Below are 19,128 nucleotides of genomic sequence, written 5' to 3'. Positions count from 1 at the left end.
TGGTAATAATCCTCATGGACTTGGTATAATACCACAGAAACCAATGCTGTCAGTGTCAGCTGTGTGTTATTTTTCTTCACAAACTATGCCTGCTTTTTCTGGTATTAACAACTTATTTAGGTGTATTTTCCCATTATACTGGAAGGATTAGATGCTGCCTGTAAATTTATAAATGAGTTCAGTAGACCTATGGGGCTAACAGTTTAAATTTCCTTTAACGCTATGTTCTTACAACAGAGGCCAGCAAACGCTACTACAATTTTGTTGAAGACAAAATGATCAGTATAACTAGTTTCTTATCCATCTTCAAGGATGCGGCCAATTACACACTCCACTGCAAAAGAATGCAGTTCAAGCACATAGTCACACACCATCATCGGGAGTTATGAAGGGAATGTCGAACAGGTAAAACCCGTCCTTCTGTCTATATGAGCACCTTCCAGAGAGCAGCAGGAAATGAAACGTCTCCCCGCTGACGTGAGCACAGCCTCCTCGTCGACAGGTAATGCCCCTGTGGGATGGCACGCAGGTGGGGCAGTGGCCTACTGTGGAGAACTAACAGTCTCCATCTACACATTAAAGGACTTTTATGTTAATGCAATCTAGTAAAACTTTGTGTTCTAGCCCATAAAAAAACATCAATTGTTTTAATACTTTTATTATATTAATAAAACATTTTATAATCAGCATAACATTCACAGTATTGTACACCTTGACCCATTTGATTCTAATAAAACGATTCAAGATTCTTTTGATGTAGGTTTGGTTTATGATATTCAAAGAAATAGAAACGTCCTTTCTCGGGATTCTCATATACATATAAAAGTACAAGAATAAGAAAACAAAAATACTTTCAATATTTTACACACACATATAAAATGCTCTTTCTATAAAAAGGGATCCCTGTTTAGAAAATCATTTTCTGATTTTTTTTTCTTTTTATATACATTTACACTTACAGACAAAATAGCGGTAAATGTGCTGTAGTGATGTGATGATGTTAATGAGTTTTTTTTCTTTCATTTTTGCGACTGGATGAAGAAAAGGTCAGAATATTAAATCACCCGATCTTCTTGCAGTTTCCAGTATGACTTTATTCCACTCGACTCTACCTAATGCCCTTAAATCTTTCCACTTGCAGCTCAATTATTATTAGTTTCTGTAATTGAATAATCTGGAAATCATTTACGTATTTATGAAGACTGGCTGTCTTAGAAATGTCAATATTTCAGTGGAACATGAGGATGTGTCAAACCTGGCGGTGGGTGAAAAGGGCAACACGCCCAGCCACAGAAATCATCTTACGACTGCAGCCTATGGCTCATGAGTGTAGATTTTTACAGCATGAGGTCATGCAGGTCCTTCCTGACTCTTAACCCTCCACATCTAGTCCGATTACAGACGTTGGGTGTCCGAGGTCTTGTGAAGGTCAGAGCAGGCAGATAAAAACCTATGCGCACCCCTGGTGCTCAAATAAACACCCCCTTCTCTGTATCTCCGGGAAGAAATGAGCTGTGTGAACAAGGTCCCAATGTGCAGAATTCTGGGAGCTTCAAAAATGAGTGGAATTTATTATTTTCTTTAAAATATGTGGGTCCATCAGAGGCCATGACCTGCTAGAGCAACAGTGTATGTGTACTTTGGGACAGTAAGGTGAGAAGTGGACTGGCTGGAAGGAATCTTCCTTCGCCGCCATAAACGGTACATCATGTTTAAAAAACCTGGATGATACTGTAAATTAAAGAGAACAATGTATTTGTTAATATGACAATTCTATCATTAACAGTCTGGTAGATCCTCTTTTCAGAATATCCTAACATTGATTTTCCATCTAAATTTTACCACAGTACCCAATTTAAACCATCAAAAAGTAGTGCTTTTACTTTAATTGTATGCCTTGGGGTTACAAAAGCTTTAAAAGAAATTATGTGATTGGCCTAAACTGGCTGGAATAAATATGTCATGTAAATGAAACCTTCATAAAGTAGTACATTTAAAATAAAAACTGGCCTCTGAGAGCTTTAAATGACAAAGGCGTGGAAAAAAAATCAGCAGCATAATGCAGTCAGCATGGACCAGTACGGTCAGAGATCCCCACTGTTGTTGTCAGCACTACGCCGTCTCAACATGCAGAATAAGCATCTGTTCATTGGACAGGGAAAGCCGAAGAGCTCAGTGTCAACTGCAGGATCGTTAAAAGCCAGACAACGTGCAGTTGGAGATCCCACTGAGGGCTCCTTTGTCTCCAGAAGAGGGTTCAATCCTCGCAAATCAAAACCACTGTCCCAGGATGGCCAGGGTGACCCTTTCTCCAACCCACACCCAGCACAGCAAGCATAGTCTTGAGGAGATGGAGGACCTAGACCAATAACATGAATAAAATTCTTAAAAAAAACAAGATAAGGCGTGCAGTGGGGAGAGCCGTAAGGCACATCCATATGTGTGGAGGCTGAACCTTCATGTGAGTAGTTGAACATGAGACATCAGTAGAGATTAGAGATCATTTTCCTGATTATGTGATGCAGGTCCTGGAATATGACATTAAAAAGACTACATTAGTGTCTGATTACATCAGATTTCCTTCATTTGTCTTCAAGTCCATCCGCCTTAAGCTCCACCACGCCAGGTGGAGGCACTGGTCAAGTGCGTGGGCACAGCTACAGTGTGGCGCTTTCACAACGTGATGAGGTTGCCATCCTCACGCATGCTCTCCTGGCTACTGCTGGTCTTGGTGGGACTGCCATTTTGAGTGGGTGTGGTCAAAGAGCTCAGAGAGGCCTTGCTGTCGGAGAGAGAGCTACTACTGGGCAAGGACACACTCTGGGGGAGGGGCCTCTGGCCTGGCATTGCTGACGACGACAGGCCGTCGCTATGGCCACTGTTGCCGTTAGGTAAGCAGCGGTGGGGTGTGTACGTAGGTAGGCTGTCGTTTTCGATGATTAGGTCACCATCGTCGTCGCTATCACCCTCAGCTACACTGTTGCTGTTACTGCACTGGCTGACACTCTGGGAGGCGGGGCTGGGGGCGGAGTCATGAGAGAAGGTGGAACCCCCGGAGTCGGCGGAGCTGTTTCCTGCTGAGGTTTTGCTTCCACGGTGCACCACGTTGTTTCTCTGGTTGGCTGGTTTCACTGTCACAATCAGATTGTGGCTGTTGGCCACCATCATGTCCGTCACCTGATCCAGGGACTTCCCGGCCACATCGATGCCATTCACCTCCAGGATCTCATCATTAACCCCCAGCAGGCCTGTGCTCTCTGCCAATCCACCCCTGACCAGCCGGGAGATGAAAACCCCTGGAACCTTCTCCACGCCCTGAGGGGTGACGCGGACGCTCACCCCGTCCCGGATGTAGAAGCCCAGGGGTTTGTGGGTGCCATGCTTGTGCAGGCGGACGCGGCGATGCGTCTCTGGCAGGATGTCCACGTCGATGATGGAGGAGATCTGACGGAAGTCCTGAGGCAGGCCGATCATCAGCTGCGGTTTGGACTTCTGCTGCGCTGGTCGCAGGCCGGCCAGACCCTTCTTCCTCCTCTGTAGAGAGTTGGTGGCAAAAACGACTGGTTCATCCACATCTGAGAAAGAGAAAGAGGGAAAGATGTGTCAGACTGCGCCAGCGACCCCTGTCCCCTTTATACGGGTATGACTGAGTGAACCGTGTGACATCTCCGATCTCTCTTCCACTTCACTGCCACACGGTGGTTACATAACGGGCAGGAAAAAGCCACTGGGCCTGGCTGTCTCAGACTGAACCTCAACAGGAACGGCCACTCAAACAGTCACCACGGCCCTCGCCAGCGGACAAGCTACAAGTCCCCATTCAGAAGGAATTTAGTTGCACAAGCGCTCTAAACCGGCTGACCATGCTAATCTGGGAAAAACACAGGACCAACTTCTGTTTCGCTCATATAAAATAGCACAAATCTTTCTCTACGCGACCCTGCATTCGGCCGGAACTGGGCTGCTGACACCTCTCCCCAGCGCTTACGCAGGACAAGACGAAGCAGCTCACGACTCAGGAATAATCTGAAGCGAGGCTCACCGAGGTTTTTTTTGTTATTTTTAAACTGCAGAGGAAGAGGCTTTGCCATGTGGGTGAAGAGAAAGAAAAAGAGACAGAGGGAGAATGACTGAAGGGATCTGTGTAGATCACTGTTTTTTTCATGCAATATAGCCATTATATATGTACATTCTAGTAAAACAAAGGTTTACATGGACAAAATGACCATTTATGGGGTCATAAATGTTTATAACCCGTTGTCATGAAACAACCCCATTGTTCACTTTTTAGCATTTTTTTAATTGCTAAGGATGTGGGTGGAGTTTAAATTCATTGTGTCTGAGTAATGGGCAACTGGTGCTGCTACTCCAGTAGGGATGATGGAAGATGACGTTAAGACCCCCGTTTCCCCAGTGGGTTGTTCACTTAAAATTAATTATCTTCTGCCTTTAAAAAAAAACGTCTGAGACCGGGTGGCGCTAATCGAAAGTGACACGCAGACTCGTCTGATAATGAACAGCCGAACGTACGTAGAGGCGCTGGGAACGGTGGATACGCAGGTGGAGCGCACGTTCATGTGCAGCGTGGGTCGCCGCGTGCGTTTACTCCCTGCGCGTGGAGGGCTTCCGTTCGCATGGCATCGGCGAACACTGAATGCACTGTACGCGTCTGAAGCTTGTCTGTCCAGGCCCTCCCAGCGTCCTTGTTTGTCTCCCTCCATTAGTCTGAGTGTCTGGACCCCCACGGAGAGCATAGCAGCCCTTGTTATTAAAGCCGAAATGGGGCAGGTGGGGGCGGGAGGGTCCTCGGAAGGGCACAGGGAGGGGGATGAAGGGGCCAGACCAGATGCAAAAACATCATCTGACGGTTGCGGCGACGCCACTGTGCAAGGTCCCGGCGTTGTATGTTAAGCGGGATGGGGGGTTAACGCCGGGGTGCGAGTGTGTGGTTTGCATTAGTGCCATTCGGTGGTGCAGCACAGAGGGGTCAGAGTCTGACACACAAAGCACTTAGTGCAAATTAAGAAGCGAGACCACTGCAAACGACACCAAAGCCCCGCCTTGTTCTGGAAGGCTCTGGACGGTCCCCATTCTCTAAATGAAAGGACTGCCGTCCCCTTTCACTCTACCAACGGTCATGTGGCCTTTGTTAACACACCTTCCAGAATAAGTAGTCAACCGATGTTGTTTTATCCCCTCTGTTCCTGCATGCGTCAAACGATCGTTCCTCGTAATCCTCCCGAACAAATCAGATCATGTCTGTGAAGCGTAATGACGTTACTGCGAAATTTATCTGATTACATCGGTACGGAGAGGCTAGTAATGAAGAATTCTACATAACATAATTTGTGTATCGACTCTCTGCATCAGATGGGAAAAAAAAGGACTAAAACACGTTCCTGTAGACGAGATGCTTTGGAGATTTGTCAGGTAGGCTGACTCCTGACTTCCCAGTGCGGGAAAAGCTCCTGACTCACCTGTGAATGGGGAAAATGAAATAATAAAACCTGCTACCAGCCGTCTGCAGCCCGTGGGCACAGACGCCGCTGAGCTTTCTCAACATTCTTCTCTGGACTACAGAGACAGGGAGTCTTCTGCCGCTTCCCCCCAAACTACGGAAGATGGACATGGCAAGAGTGGCCAGGAAAAATTGAAATGAATTCACCGTTGGGGTAGTGCAAAAGCACACACTGCTCCAGCCATGACAGGCAGTGGGAGGCCATGCTCACTCAGGTGATGGGTTAAATACAGAGGACAAATTTCACTGTGTGCACCGTGTGCTGTGCTGCTGTGTATCACATATGACAATCACTTCACTTTGAAGGCCTTTTACACGATGCCAAAAACGTAGAAACGTGATGACAAGTCACCATTCTCTAGAAAGGCTACAGAGGCCCGTATTAACTCAATTTCCTCCTGTTTGCAGAACCTTCGGTCACGTTCAATTCGCTGTAATGATGTTTCCTGATAACGTCTGGTTTTCATGGGGACGTCTCCACCGAAACTGCCCCAGTGATCTATCAAAGCGAGCCATGATTTAGAACAGAGCCCCGTTTATCAGGCACAGCGGATTCCGGTAATTAACTTTATTCTACTAAACGAGCCAACGTGGATGCAAGCACACAGATATCCATACTGACGTCGCTGGTAGGGGCAAGTAAATGTGATTCGGCCTGATCGGGCGATTTGTCCTCCAGGCCCGGTTCTCCTCGGCGGGGAATGTGAAGAACGTGTTGACAAAGGGGTTCTATTCGGACAAGCCCGGCTCCTTTTGCGGCTATTATGAATGAATGGAGAATGAGCCGCGGAGCCAGGCAGCCGAAGTACGGTTTAATCCCGCTCTCCCCGCACGTGCCCCTTACAACACATGCAGGCTCACAGGACCGGGCACAAGATCTCCTTTTGCTGTGTTACCCGAGAACGGGGTGGCTTATTGGTAACGGAGTTACAGCCACACCCTCCAATTTTTTTAACTCGCTCGCTGAGGATTAACACTTAATAAAGCGCTGTTGTTACAGCCTGATGCGCAGCGCAGCCATACGTCACATCGGCAGGTTATTGCTTATTAATTTAGGGGCTATGGGATTACAGTGCATTCCAGAAATTCAATTCGTAACCAGACGCCACCACTGCGCCGAGATGAGATTTTTTATGCCCGGAAACAATAATGTCTTTTTAAGAGTATATAAATCGCCCTTCTGTCTGAGCGACAACAGAGGCGATTCAGCCGCTCGGCTGCGCCAGGCCGAGTTGCGGGTGTCCTCGCCTCGGACACTGGCGGCCGACGGGACCGCTGCACGGACTGCCACTCCCCCGGCTCACAGCCCGAGCGGCGGTGACAGCCAATTCCCCTTCTTTTAATCAGCCAGCTTTGCTCGAATCGCTCACGGGCCACTGTACGAGCTCTGCTGCTCGCACCGCATTACCATAACACCGATCCCAGCGCCTTGGCACCGTCCCCGGGAAGCTTGTTGGGTGTATGTGTTGTGCAGGTATGGGCTCGTTTTTTTTTTTGTCACGAGAACCCTTTATGTTTCTGACCACAAACGGCCAAAATCGCGACGTGAATCTCTGCATGGCAGATATGCCGATTTCTTGAATATAAAACAGGACACTTCTGTTAATAACAAAAAATCAATTCTACACCTCACAACACATCGTTCACAATTTTGATCCTAGCACAGGAATGTCGGAATAAATGTTCCATGAATTACATCCTGAAATGACGTGTAGAACAAAGTTTTTCCTATTTGTACCTGTTATTGGAACTCTTGTCTTTGATTTGGCAGTTTATGGGGGAAGTCTGGACAATATCAATGGAGGACATTTTTTGATTAGTGTCCAAATGTTAGGAACAGGAACCATATAAACAAGAGCTATATTAAAAAATGTATTAATGATCAGAGTAGCTTTCTCTCTTAATACCCACCCCTTTTGTTGCTATGGCCAGCATTCCAATGAACTGGTAAATGTTACTTGAGCAAAATATTCTGTTGAACAGACGCTCTAAATCACTTGTTTATTGTATCACGGTGCGCGATGAGGCCGATGCGGATTTCAGCTCATTCATTATTGAAGTGCAGCCGTGCGCCATTAACCAACTGCTGCCTGTATGAGTGACCGACAGCTGACGCCGGCCGCAGGAAGTGGATCTGGTTCCGCCACGGGCGGCCGGCTCTTACCTCGACAGCCCTGCAGCGCACTCTACCCTGCAACCCGGCCGTTTCTACCTGAAATCGAACACCCGGTTCTGGGCTTCCTCCCGTTTTCCTCCACACCTTTTAAGAACTGAATTCGCTGAATTCGGTTACGGAGTCGATAAAAGTTGTTCGGACTAATATATTCAAATCCAATCCACCCACCCTCACGCCTAGTTGCAGGTATTTAGGTTGTTTACATTTACATTTACAGCATTTACCAGACGCCCTTATCCAGAGCCACTTACAACCAGTATTTACAGGGACAGTCCCCCCCTGGACACACTCAGGGTTAAGTGTCTTGCTCTGGGACACAATGGTAGTAAGTGGGATTTGAACCTGGGTCTTCTGGTTCATAGGCGAGTGTGTTACCCACTAGGCTACTACCAGGTTGTTTGAGGAAACGAGGTGGAAATTCATACAGAGAGAGAACATGCAAATTCCAGGCAAACAGAGCCCAGACCACGACTCCGGGTTTTAATACTGATCATGTCTAACAGCAGCCTTGAGCGAGAAGCAATTAAAGCTGTGAGCTTCTGCCATCTGGAGATGGCGAGCTGATAAACAGAACGTTTTCATCACTGCCGGTTTGTTAATGGAGGTCCAGGCCCCAGCTGTTCTGTTTGTTCTTCAGCCACCCTGATTTTTCCCAGGACCCCGGCAGACTGGAGTAATGTTTGCTCCAGCGCTATCAACACCAGGTTTTACACAGCAGATTTTGGACTCAATGCCAAAACAGAATGTTTAACCTTGAGACTGAAAAGCTGCACTTGATGCCCTTCATGCTTCGAAACCTCCAGAACCCCAATATCAGAGGGGATCATATCTCTCTAATAAGTCATAGTGTCACGTCTTGGGGTCCAAGGGGGAAGAAGGCACGGAAGCAGGACATCTTTGAACCAAGGAGGTACTACAAACACAAAGAAATCAGCACGAGGAATACAGAAACACAAAGGGAACAGAGAACAACCCGAAGGAACGTGACGATTGTCAGGAAACTGAAAGAAGACACAACACAAGGTCAGAATTCAGTTCCACATTAATGTGGCAGCACCTACTGGGCGCTGCCTAACGCTTCTTATGGAGTCCTGGTCCATCAAGCCTAATTGGTTTCCTAATTGCCGCACCTGCTGAGATCTCCCCAAAGCCCCTGGGCGTCTGGGAATCTACTGAATACATGCCGTTATGTGGTGGTTTTCATGGATACATACATTTTTTTTATAAATATCGTAAAAAAAAATTGTCATTTTAATTTAATAAGCTATGTTGTTTTCAACCTGAAGTGTTAACAAAACAATCATATTTACTTTTATTTAAGAAATTCGGCCATAGTTTTTGTACCTGGGATAATTGGCATTTAGTTGGCACATTTATAGACCTGGATGCTATTGCGGTGCTCAAAGTTATTTTGATCTGAAAAAGGTTGCATGTGCAATTGCAAATTATAAGTGTATTATTTCAAGTGAAAACTTGATGTATTTTATGAGAGGCACAATTATATTTTATTTGCCACACACTTTTTTACGTGGCATAAAAAAGCATCTCCTGCCAGTGAAGGTGCTGATAAATCATACAACATTGAACACTGTTTTTTGCATTTTATATTTAAGAGATGCATTTGTTGGAAATTTTCAGCACCAGACAGACCCCCTCGTAAACCCTAACGAAAAGGCCTTAGTCAGGCGGGGCTGTGTGTGCTGTTAGTGTCTGGTTGTATGAGTCACTCTGGCTGGACGTTGGGGGGATCATGCTTCCCCGATCCTGAGCCTCTGACCTCACCCAGTGCTCCAACCATCTGGAGACCGACGCCCAGCCATATGGTATCCATAGCAACTGGGAGAGCCCCACTGACCTGACCACATGTAAACAGGAAGAGTCCATGTCCATCGAGCTGCATGAACCCCCCACCCCCACCCACACACACACACACACACACACACACACACACAGCTCCGAACAGATGAAACAAGTCATCTGCAGATGCGAAAGAATGTTTCACACACGCATCCACTCGAGTGTGTTACTGGAGACTGTGGCCAACGCACCTGTGTTGATCAGAACTGCTGGGCCGTGACTAATGGGGTTTGTCTGGGATTACCAGTCAAACTGATGGGGCGCAGCCATAATCCAATTCCAGGATTAAGACCGAGCCACAGGCCTCTCTCACTCCGAGTGTGTGTTTGTTTCCGGGCCCAGTGTGCAACTTCGTTCTTTGCACAGACCATTGGTTTTAATTAGCTGCTTTATAAGAACCCGTCTGCCTCGTGCAGGTGATCTGCGGTTGTCATTTGTTCCGACCGCGCACACACACACCCGCAGTTCCTGGTGTTTGAGTTCAGGGTGTACAGAATGAGGTCGTACAATATCGGTACGCTCCGCTCGGTTCTGTGCCGGATCAGGTGAGCACGGGCGCACAGGCACAATGCATTCTGTTCATACAGCTGCCAGGTTGGGCTGGCATTCCTCTCATTCTCCAGCTGGCACACACGCCCTCTTTCCACACTCGGCGTCGCCGGCCCGACCGCATCTTCCACAGCTCGCTCCTGTACGCTCGCAGCAGGTGAACGCGCACCGCAGGGCGGTCAGAGCTGGGACTACTGCGCTCCCCGCTGGGACCCGGGGACCTCATTCACAGACGCCACCAAAAATAAACGTGGAATAACAAAACACGTGCGTCACCCGGGGAGCGGCCCTCAACGCCGGTCCCGGCCTAAATTTAGAAGGAAGTACTTTTAGCCGGGCCGCAGCGAGGAGTTAACATGGAAACAACGCAGTGGGAGGAGTCCTCTATGTCTCTTTCTCTCTTCGCCCCGATCACTTCATCAGACCCAAAGAGGTTTGCTGACTGCACCATCGCCATGGCAACACAGCCCAAAGCGGCGTCCTGGCAACCTCATGACCCGCGGAGCCCGCGGTGTCTGACCAGGGAGAGGCAGAAACGCAGAACAGGGAGACTGACGGAGAACCCACACCTGCGCGGCAGATGTTGCAGATGTTGCCACGCTCTCACTCTCACGCGCCATTCCATCGCCCTTGGCCCGCGACCTCCGCCCATCCCGCACATCCCGCCATGTCTCCCCGCCATGGCAGGGAGCGTGATGACGATGTTATCAGCACACACACTCACACGCACAGGATTCTCCCAAAGGGTGCCGAGCAGCCGCTGCCGAGTGTGATCTGTGGGACTGTGTCTCGCTGCTGTAAACAGTCGTACAGGGTGCTCACGCACCGGAGTATGAAAAAAAAAAAAATAAAAAATCGGGGGGAAGGCTTCATGGGTCCCAGGGGGCCCTGCTTTTGGGGCGTTCTGTGCTCACGATATCCACCGGTCCTCTCTCATTAAAGAGAAGTGGTTGGTCCCGGTCCGCTCCCTCGCCCTGAGGCGCGACAACCCAGAACCGCCTCTCCCGGGTCCCGGGGTGAGAATCCGTCTGCTTTTTCGAGGCTTTAGTTTGCCTCGAGCTACAGGGGGCTGTTAAGAGTCTGGGAGCGGCATGGAGTTAAAAAAAAAATAATAATAATATAAATATACACACACACACACACACACACACACACTTTATTTTTTCTTTCTTTCGACTCTGCCCTCTCTATTTCTGACAACGTTAGCTGAATAAACCAGCCTGGGGAAACAAATCCCTTCTCTCGAGGCGAGATCCACACGTCTCTTTTTGACCCCATAAACACGGCTGGGCACAGACGTGGCCAGTTGGTGGGGCGTCGTGGACTCTCCGCCTCAGGAGGAGCGCCGGCGCTCCAGGTGTTGGGCTCTGGGTAAATGGCGCTGGTTCCCATCTGCCCCCACAATCACATTATCCGGCCGCGCCTCAGCCGCTCTGCGGGATGAGCTCATGCTAAAAGCCCCATCAATCTCCACGGCGCTGCTGGGTGATGCAGCACTCTGTGGCACTAATGTCCCGGAGAGGAGCAGTGCCGGGGGGGGGGGATCTGATCGTAGCCGCTTAAACGTCCCCCAAGCTGATGACGAGTGTCACTCAAGCGCCAGGTCTGACACGTTCAACAGAACCACGGTCCTCAGTAGAGGTCCGGAGTGGAGGGGTTTGAAACCCCGTTACACTTCTTTACATTGGAGTAAATTAGCATGGATATACAGAGGAAAATCATATATGAAAATCATTCGATCTGTGAACGATATTATGGTCTGTACATACATTAAACAGGGGCCCAGCATGAAGTGTGTTGGTTGTCGGCACTGATTATTGGTCATGTAGTTTGGTACCATGAATTGAATTCAGCCCCTTTTCATACATGTATTATTAGCTGACCTTTATATTGATTTAGGCTGTAATCATAGCTTTTGTAGAGCACAAGGAGGAATATAAAATCTATAGCTGAGAACTCTTTTGCACTTTCAAAATCTGCCATGTCCATCTATATGGAATACCCACAAGTGACAGTTATAGCATTGTCTATTTATATACACTTGTTTTATTTGTATTTTTAAAAAATCAAATATTCACTGAAAATCTATGCATTAAAATGCAATGTCTCAAGCATCCTAGAAAGATTAAAGAGACAACGAACTGACACCGTCTCAAACTTTCAATTTCAGAATCCTGAAGCTGTTATCTTGCACCTTGTAATCTTGTAAACACCAAAATACCTGAATGCCAAAGAATGGCAACGCCCATCGATGTCATTCAGCGCACCCAGCATCAGAAGCCATTTTGAACTGTAATTACGTGATTGTCCTGTATTTTTGATACACCAGGTTTAGTTTCCGACTGCACTGCTTTGGCCCAGTTGAGCATGAACAGCCTAAAATGACCTAGACCTTTCCAGAGCATATCTGAACATACACCTGGCCCACATACCACGTACCACCCACCCATCCACAGGTTCCGTTCTTCTGTGAATGAATGACAGCGCTAGTGTCAAAAAAGGAAGCCGTTTTAATCCTTCATTACCCAGAAGACACTGCTTACACGTGCCACTGTGAAGAACGGAGTGCATAATATATGTAGACAGTCATACACTCGTGTAGACCGGGGCGAAGAGGAGAATGAGAGGCGGTGAGGGGATGCCAACGTAAGGAAGAGTGAAACGTGCCGAGCGGTGGAAACAGAATGCGACAGACAGACGAAACGAACACTGACGGCCTTCCGGTGCCTCCGAAATGCGTCAGGCACTGCGGAGGAAGCCATGACCAAAAAAAATAATAAAAATCTATTAATGGCAGGAGAAAGTGACAGTGGTGCTGTGGAGTATATGAAGCTGTAATCACCCGGCGACAGGCATGGAACTGCTGCGGCTGCCACGGCAATAAGGCTCTTGCTGAAAACATGGATTTCTCTCTCAAAACGGGGTTCTGAGGTGCAGTGAAACTGAAATAGTTTCAATTGTGTGTGTGTGTATATGTATATATATATATTTTTTTTTATATATATATATTTTCCCGAGTTGACAGTGCAGGGATACAGATATCGGTGGCGGTGGAGCGGAAGCGTTCGCCGTCGAGATGGACTGCTGTTCAGCGGTGGTGCTGACAGCTCAGATCTCTGTCGGTGGGCGGAGATGGCGGCTTCCTGCGGTGAGTGCTAATAGAGCTGAGCTCGCTTCTGATTGCCTGACCAGCAGAGTGAGTCAAACAGATCGTCATTCAACGTCCGTCCCCAAATACAGACGGTGGAGGTATTTCCGGGCTGCGAGTCTTCCCAAGCAGGTGTTACGGGTCTCATAAAATAAAATTAGACCTTAGTTCTTCGCCCCGCCCCCACGGCGAGGATGAAGAGGATGATGACGAAGCAGGAATCTCAGAGTTACAGTGCCTCTACTGCACAGAGGGCTGCGCTCCTGTTCAAAGCGAACCGTGAAGCTGGCACGCTGTTCCACATGAAGTGACCAGAAGCCCCTCCCTCCATCTCTCCCGCTCTCACCCTTCAACCCTCGGCTCTGATCTGTCCTGTTTGTCTCTTCCAGCGGTCCATTCATCCTTTACCACGGGGAAGTGAAGATCTCATTAGTCACATTCCTCACCCCCCTGGACCAGGGACACACACACACACACACACACACACACACACACACACACACATACAGATACACCTAGGACTTGCACAAAATGGCTGGTTCATCAATTAACAAGCCACTGATACACTACATGATACCATGTAGCAGTCTATGACACCCACCCACCCACTCCACCCTTGCTACTGCCTTCCTCTGCTGCTCTGATGACCTCATCGTGACCCCCAATGGGCTGCTGCGGTGCTGCTGATGCGGTAGGAGCCAGGCCAGTTAAGAAGGCCAACCAAAGAAGTCAGCCTCAGCAGAGCAAACAAAGCGCAGCTTACAGTTTAACCCCAGCAACAGTGAACTTCCTCCAGCCTGCAGTAAAATCACAATATACGGAAATAAGGTTTTAAAAGGAGGAATTTCATTTAATCGCTTTTTTTTCCAAATTGAGCTCATTGCGGAATGCAGTGGCTTTCTGCAACTTTGAACAATAGCATCCAGTCACAGCGTTTCCCAATAGTATGTGAGCCATAAAAAAAAAAAAAAAAAGAGATCGGGGGAAAGTTTTTGTCATTTAGAGAACCTTTTAAAATCCGATCCGCTGTCCGTGATGTCATATCGTGGACTGGGGCGGAGTCTTCACTTCCATTTTCCCAGATATCTATTCAGTGCACACTCCTGGCCCCAAGCAACAATGAGCGGAGCCGTCCCACCATCGCCACTCAGAACCCCACCATCCCCTTAAACGGCACTATGAAGAAAGGAACCTAAGCGACCCATCATTCTTACATATATACTCAGAGACCATCAATGGAGGCCTCTCTCTCTCTCTCTCTCTCTCTCTCTCTCTCTCTGTGTTCCTCTGCAGCAAGAGTAATTCATTTACTTCCACTAGTGGTTTACTTTAGCAGAGACGAGGGCCTTAACAAAAGCTCTGGAACGCCATCGCAGCCTTTGGTAGAAGAATGAAAGCAGCTATTAGAGCAGCCGGGCCTGCGGTGGAACGCCTCGGCAGACACAACGTCCTTGACACCCCGCGCCGCGTTTTTACCTTTCTTCTGGATGATGATCCTCAGCAGCGGATTGGCGGAGGTCACGGCCTTGTGGAAGTTGTCATCGTTGTTGATCGGCAGCAGGTCTCCGTGGATGTCGGCGTACCCAAGCAGCACCTCCACGCCGGGGATCCGATGCACGGTCTGCAGCAGCTGGTAGAAATCCTGAAATCCGCCGTGATTGGTGCGTTTCAGGGCAAAGCGTCGATACTCTGCTTCGAACTGGGGGGAAAATAAATAAATAAATCAAAGACTGAAATCTTGGAGTAAATCATCATTAACTGCTGTATTTCCTGTCTGTTGATGGAATATCTGCATACATGTAGACAGGGGTTCCAGTGGAATGCGGAGCTGTCACTGATTATTAGAGAAACTATTTTACAAATCTTGGTAGCACCGATCAAAGGGACAATAAAACTGACCAAATTCACCCTAGTCTAGTACATGAATGCACGGTGGGTTCGACTACCGTCATCAACTAGACAATTTCTAGTTGATGGGACAAAAGGACAACTTCTTATTCACTTTGCAACATTTATGCTTCAAATGTCTATTGGAAATTTTGTATTGGCCCAATACTTTAGCGTATAACATGGGCGTATCTACTAAACAGACATCTGTGTTGTACATATCTGTACCGTGCTTACATTACGTAAACGTAGTCATGACTGTTTTTGTACGTCCCCAGACGGTCGCTTTTATAAAAGGCTCTTCTTCAGTGCTCTTCTTTGTTTGACACAGAGACTGCCCATCGCTCTGCTGTGCCCTCACAGCCCCATTAAAGCCAGTTCTGATGACTAATGGATAGTGGGTGAAAGGGGGGAAGGTCACCAGAGTCAGACAGCTGAGATAAAGAGAGAGATGGGGACATTGCGCCGAGCACGGGGCCCATTTGGGAAAGCAGAGAACGTTCGTCCCCGTCATCCTTATCTCACCTGCAAGCAACCTTCTCCTCCAGTGCACAAGAACACAGACCACCTCAATCGTAACGACACGCTGACGGACAGACGGGGCGACCGACACGAACAAGGAGAAAACGAATGCGCAGGAAGGGCAACAGAAAGCAACCACGAGAACATTACAGTGCCACATTATCGGAGATCAAGCCCTGCGCGTCTCGATGATATCTGATGAAGGCACTGCGTCAAACCACAAAGCTTGAGGAGCAGAGCGCGGTGGTGAGGATCAGGGAATGGCGGTAATCCGGGCTGGTAGCTCGGCCCGCCCGTAAGAATGAGCGCGCTTGTTCTCTCACTTGTTCTGCGGTGGTCTCCAACTCTGCACTCGCCGCTTCAAACGATAATGCCGTCCCGGCCCGAGATCGCGTTACCGATCCTCAGCTTTTAATGCACAAATTGCGGGAGACGGAAAAAAAAACAAAAAAACGAAACAAAACAGGACGCCTCCATGCCTGCCCCATGTCTGGCAGACTCATGATTCCTCCGTGTGTGAGGAGGGGGGCTCACATTACACGTTGGTTTGTAGTATAAAGATGGCTCCGCGTCCAAGGGCAGAGCGAAACTTTATCCTTACCGCCCTCTTCAGTTTCGCGTAGTAAAGGAAGGCCCGGCCGGATTAACTGTCAAAGGAGCTCTCAACGTGCGGACATCAGTCACGAATCCTGGTCTTTTACATTTACATTACATTTACAGCATTATCCAGAGCGACTTACAATCAGTAGTTACAGGGACAGTCCCCCCTGGAGCAACTTAGTGGTTAAGTGTCTTGCTCAGGGACACAATGGTAGTAAGTGGGGTTTGAACCTGGGTCTCCTGGTTCAAAGGTGTGTGTGTTACCCACTAGGCTACTACCAGGCTACTGGTCTTTAATTTGTTCACAACGAGCGCACACCTCTACATTACACAAGGTGAGCACACCGCTGGGGTACTGGCAGCTACCTCACAATCACTAAATACGACACACCCAACAATACGACACACCAAACTACCAACCGTGCGTCACGTTTAATTTACTTCGAGCAGCAGCGCTGTACAGTTTTATTTTTTCGCCAGGCTGTTGTGTTGCATTGTTTTAGCTGCCAACTCTTTTTTTACAGCATTCTGTAGCCCTATATCTCTATACCTAGACAAACAGATAGACAGACAGACTGATTTGGGGGAGATAGTGAACATTCAAGGAACCCTATTTACATATTTATTTATTAATATATAAATGATGTAACGGATATAGTACATATAGTATGCAACGGATATAGTACAGTTTTGTCATTAGCAACCAGACGCCATATCATCTGGTTGACCCCCCCCCCCACCGACTTTCACATCTGCACGGCTGTTGACAATAAACGCAAGAACAATTATAAGGAGGGCGTAATCTCAAACAGATCCCTGAGCGGCTGGCACTACGGACTCGGGCCGGTCAAGCAGCTTTTCTCCGACTAATGACACTCTTTAATTCCACCGTTCCCCGGCCCCTACTGCATGAACATGAGAGGAGCAGGCCAGTAAAATATGTGTGAATATATGTCATATATTTAAATACCTGCCTCCCTTCTGCGGCTCGTGGCCCTATGAGCTGGATTAGTGTGCTAAGTCGACACTGAATGAAAAGCGCGGCTGCCGTTGAGTCACCTGGTGTCAGTGTGGTTTTATCGGGGCCGTGCCGGGAAAGGAACGGTAAACCGCGGGTCGCTCACCCGCCTATAAGAAAAGTAAGAAACTGTTGACATCAGTCAAACCACGAGCGATCAGCAACGTGTTTGTGACCGGGAGAGCGTTTGCATCACAAGAACCCAAACTGTGTTTTCAACCTCAATTTTGATTGGCACATTAAAAAATAAATAGTATAGTATCCTAATGCGCGGAATTCGGTATGAGAGAGGATTTTTTTTTTTTTGGTATTATATTTAGCTTTTAAATGTTGCCATATTCCGGCAAACTGCATTCCTGGTGGGACAGAAGCTGGTATATTTGGCTGCTTGCGGTTTTGCCCAAAACACATTTGAAGGACGCGTGATTGCAGCAGCAGGCCCGACGTTCAAAGACCAAACAACTGGGTTTTGTAAAGAGTTTGTGTCATGACGTGATGAGGAGGCCTGTATGGAAATTGGTCATTAGATATCATTATCATTGTCATTAGTTTTTATCAGTAAAGCGCCGCTGCGTACCGCCAGGAGCCAGGATTGTGGATTGTGGATTATGCAAACATGTGATGTGCTGTGTTATTGTCTATTGACTAATAAACCTCTAAATAGACAAGCCATTTTCCAGCAAAATGAAAGATAAATACTTTGAACAGTCACAGTGGGAGGATGACTGCCTTTTTAAAATAAATATTGTTCCAAAGATTAACACAGCCTTAACAGTGTGTATGGAAAAATGCAACCAAAAAAAAACAATAAAACTTTTAAATGCTGGCCTGATCTCATTTTTATATCGCTAATATATATGGCCAACATGGAAATGCGCTGTAGGCTCATTGCTGTTATTGCAACACCCATAATTAATTAATAACCTAAAACCGGTAAACGAGCGCGTTCAGCGATCGATGCCACGTCTGATCACAACATCGCGACCTGTCATCATCATCATCATCATCATCATCATCATCCACGCAGAGCACGAACCAGCGCCCAGGACGTGCCGCTACACACACACACACACACACACACATTTCAGATCCGCAACATCAGCGTTTCACGGCCGGGCTCGGATTAGCCCGCTGGAAAACACGAGCACCGGCGGGGACGAATGGCGCAGAGAATCGATCCGCGGCGACTCACTTTGCTCTTAACCTCCACCACATTCTCCGGGCTTTTCGGGGTAGTCCTCTGGCTCCGTGACATGTTTCTCGCGTATTCCCCACGGGACGGGCGGGACGTCGGCGTGGACGCTGACGGACGCAGCGTGCGGCTCCTGGCGGTGCGCAGCGCCGCTTGTGTACTACCGACCGATCCGCTAGAGACGCTTCTCCGGGTGCGGGGCGGGGCCAGTCCGCCTCAATAACAGTGACGTCACAGGGGCACGCCGGCGGAGGGCGGGGCCAAGGCGCCGTTGCCCGGGAGACCGGAAGGCGCAGAGCAGGTGGAGTGACGCGCCCGACTCGTGCGACGAAACCGAGGGTTTTGTCAAAAGTTTGCCCGTACAAAGAGTACGGCGACGTCACTGTTTAAAGCTCGTCCACGTTTTGTCTGGTTTTCAGTATTTGTTCGCTTCCCGCTCCTACGTTGCTTTGTAGAACAGCCCAGAATAATAATCAGTACCAGTCGGTGAGCGTCTGAACAGAACAAGATGGGCTGAGGTGCTGACATAAGCATTATAAATCCCCCAAAGCTGACGTCATAGACTTCTAATAAAAACAATTTAAACAAACAAATAACTCTTTGTACATAACATCTTTTATATTTGAAGTGCTGACAGCTCATGGTAGGTAGATAAACTCCA

The 19,128-nt window shown here is 48.0% G+C and overlaps 1 protein-coding gene across 1 annotated transcript; it reads right to left on the bottom strand.

The window, feature by feature from the left end:
* Nucleotides 1-642: 642 nt before the first annotated feature.
* On the bottom strand, nt 643-18,654 carry pard6a (par-6 family cell polarity regulator alpha). The gene is made up of 3 exons (XM_028958718.1): nt 18,468-18,654; nt 14,725-14,947; nt 643-3,575 (listed from the first exon to the last, which is right to left on the bottom strand). Exons 1-3 carry the CDS (start codon nt 18,528-18,530, stop codon nt 2,674-2,676), a joined length of 1,188 nt encoding a protein of 395 aa, XP_028814551.1. The 5' UTR covers nt 18,531-18,654; the 3' UTR covers nt 643-2,673.
* Nucleotides 18,655-19,128: the final 474 nt, after the last annotated feature.

The sequence above is a fragment of the Denticeps clupeoides genome, chromosome 17 (assembly GCF_900700375.1).
Source record: "Denticeps clupeoides chromosome 17, fDenClu1.1, whole genome shotgun sequence".
Taxonomy (NCBI): domain Eukaryota; kingdom Metazoa; phylum Chordata; class Actinopteri; order Clupeiformes; family Denticipitidae; genus Denticeps; species Denticeps clupeoides.
This window is presented reverse-complemented; position numbering and strand designations above follow the sequence as displayed.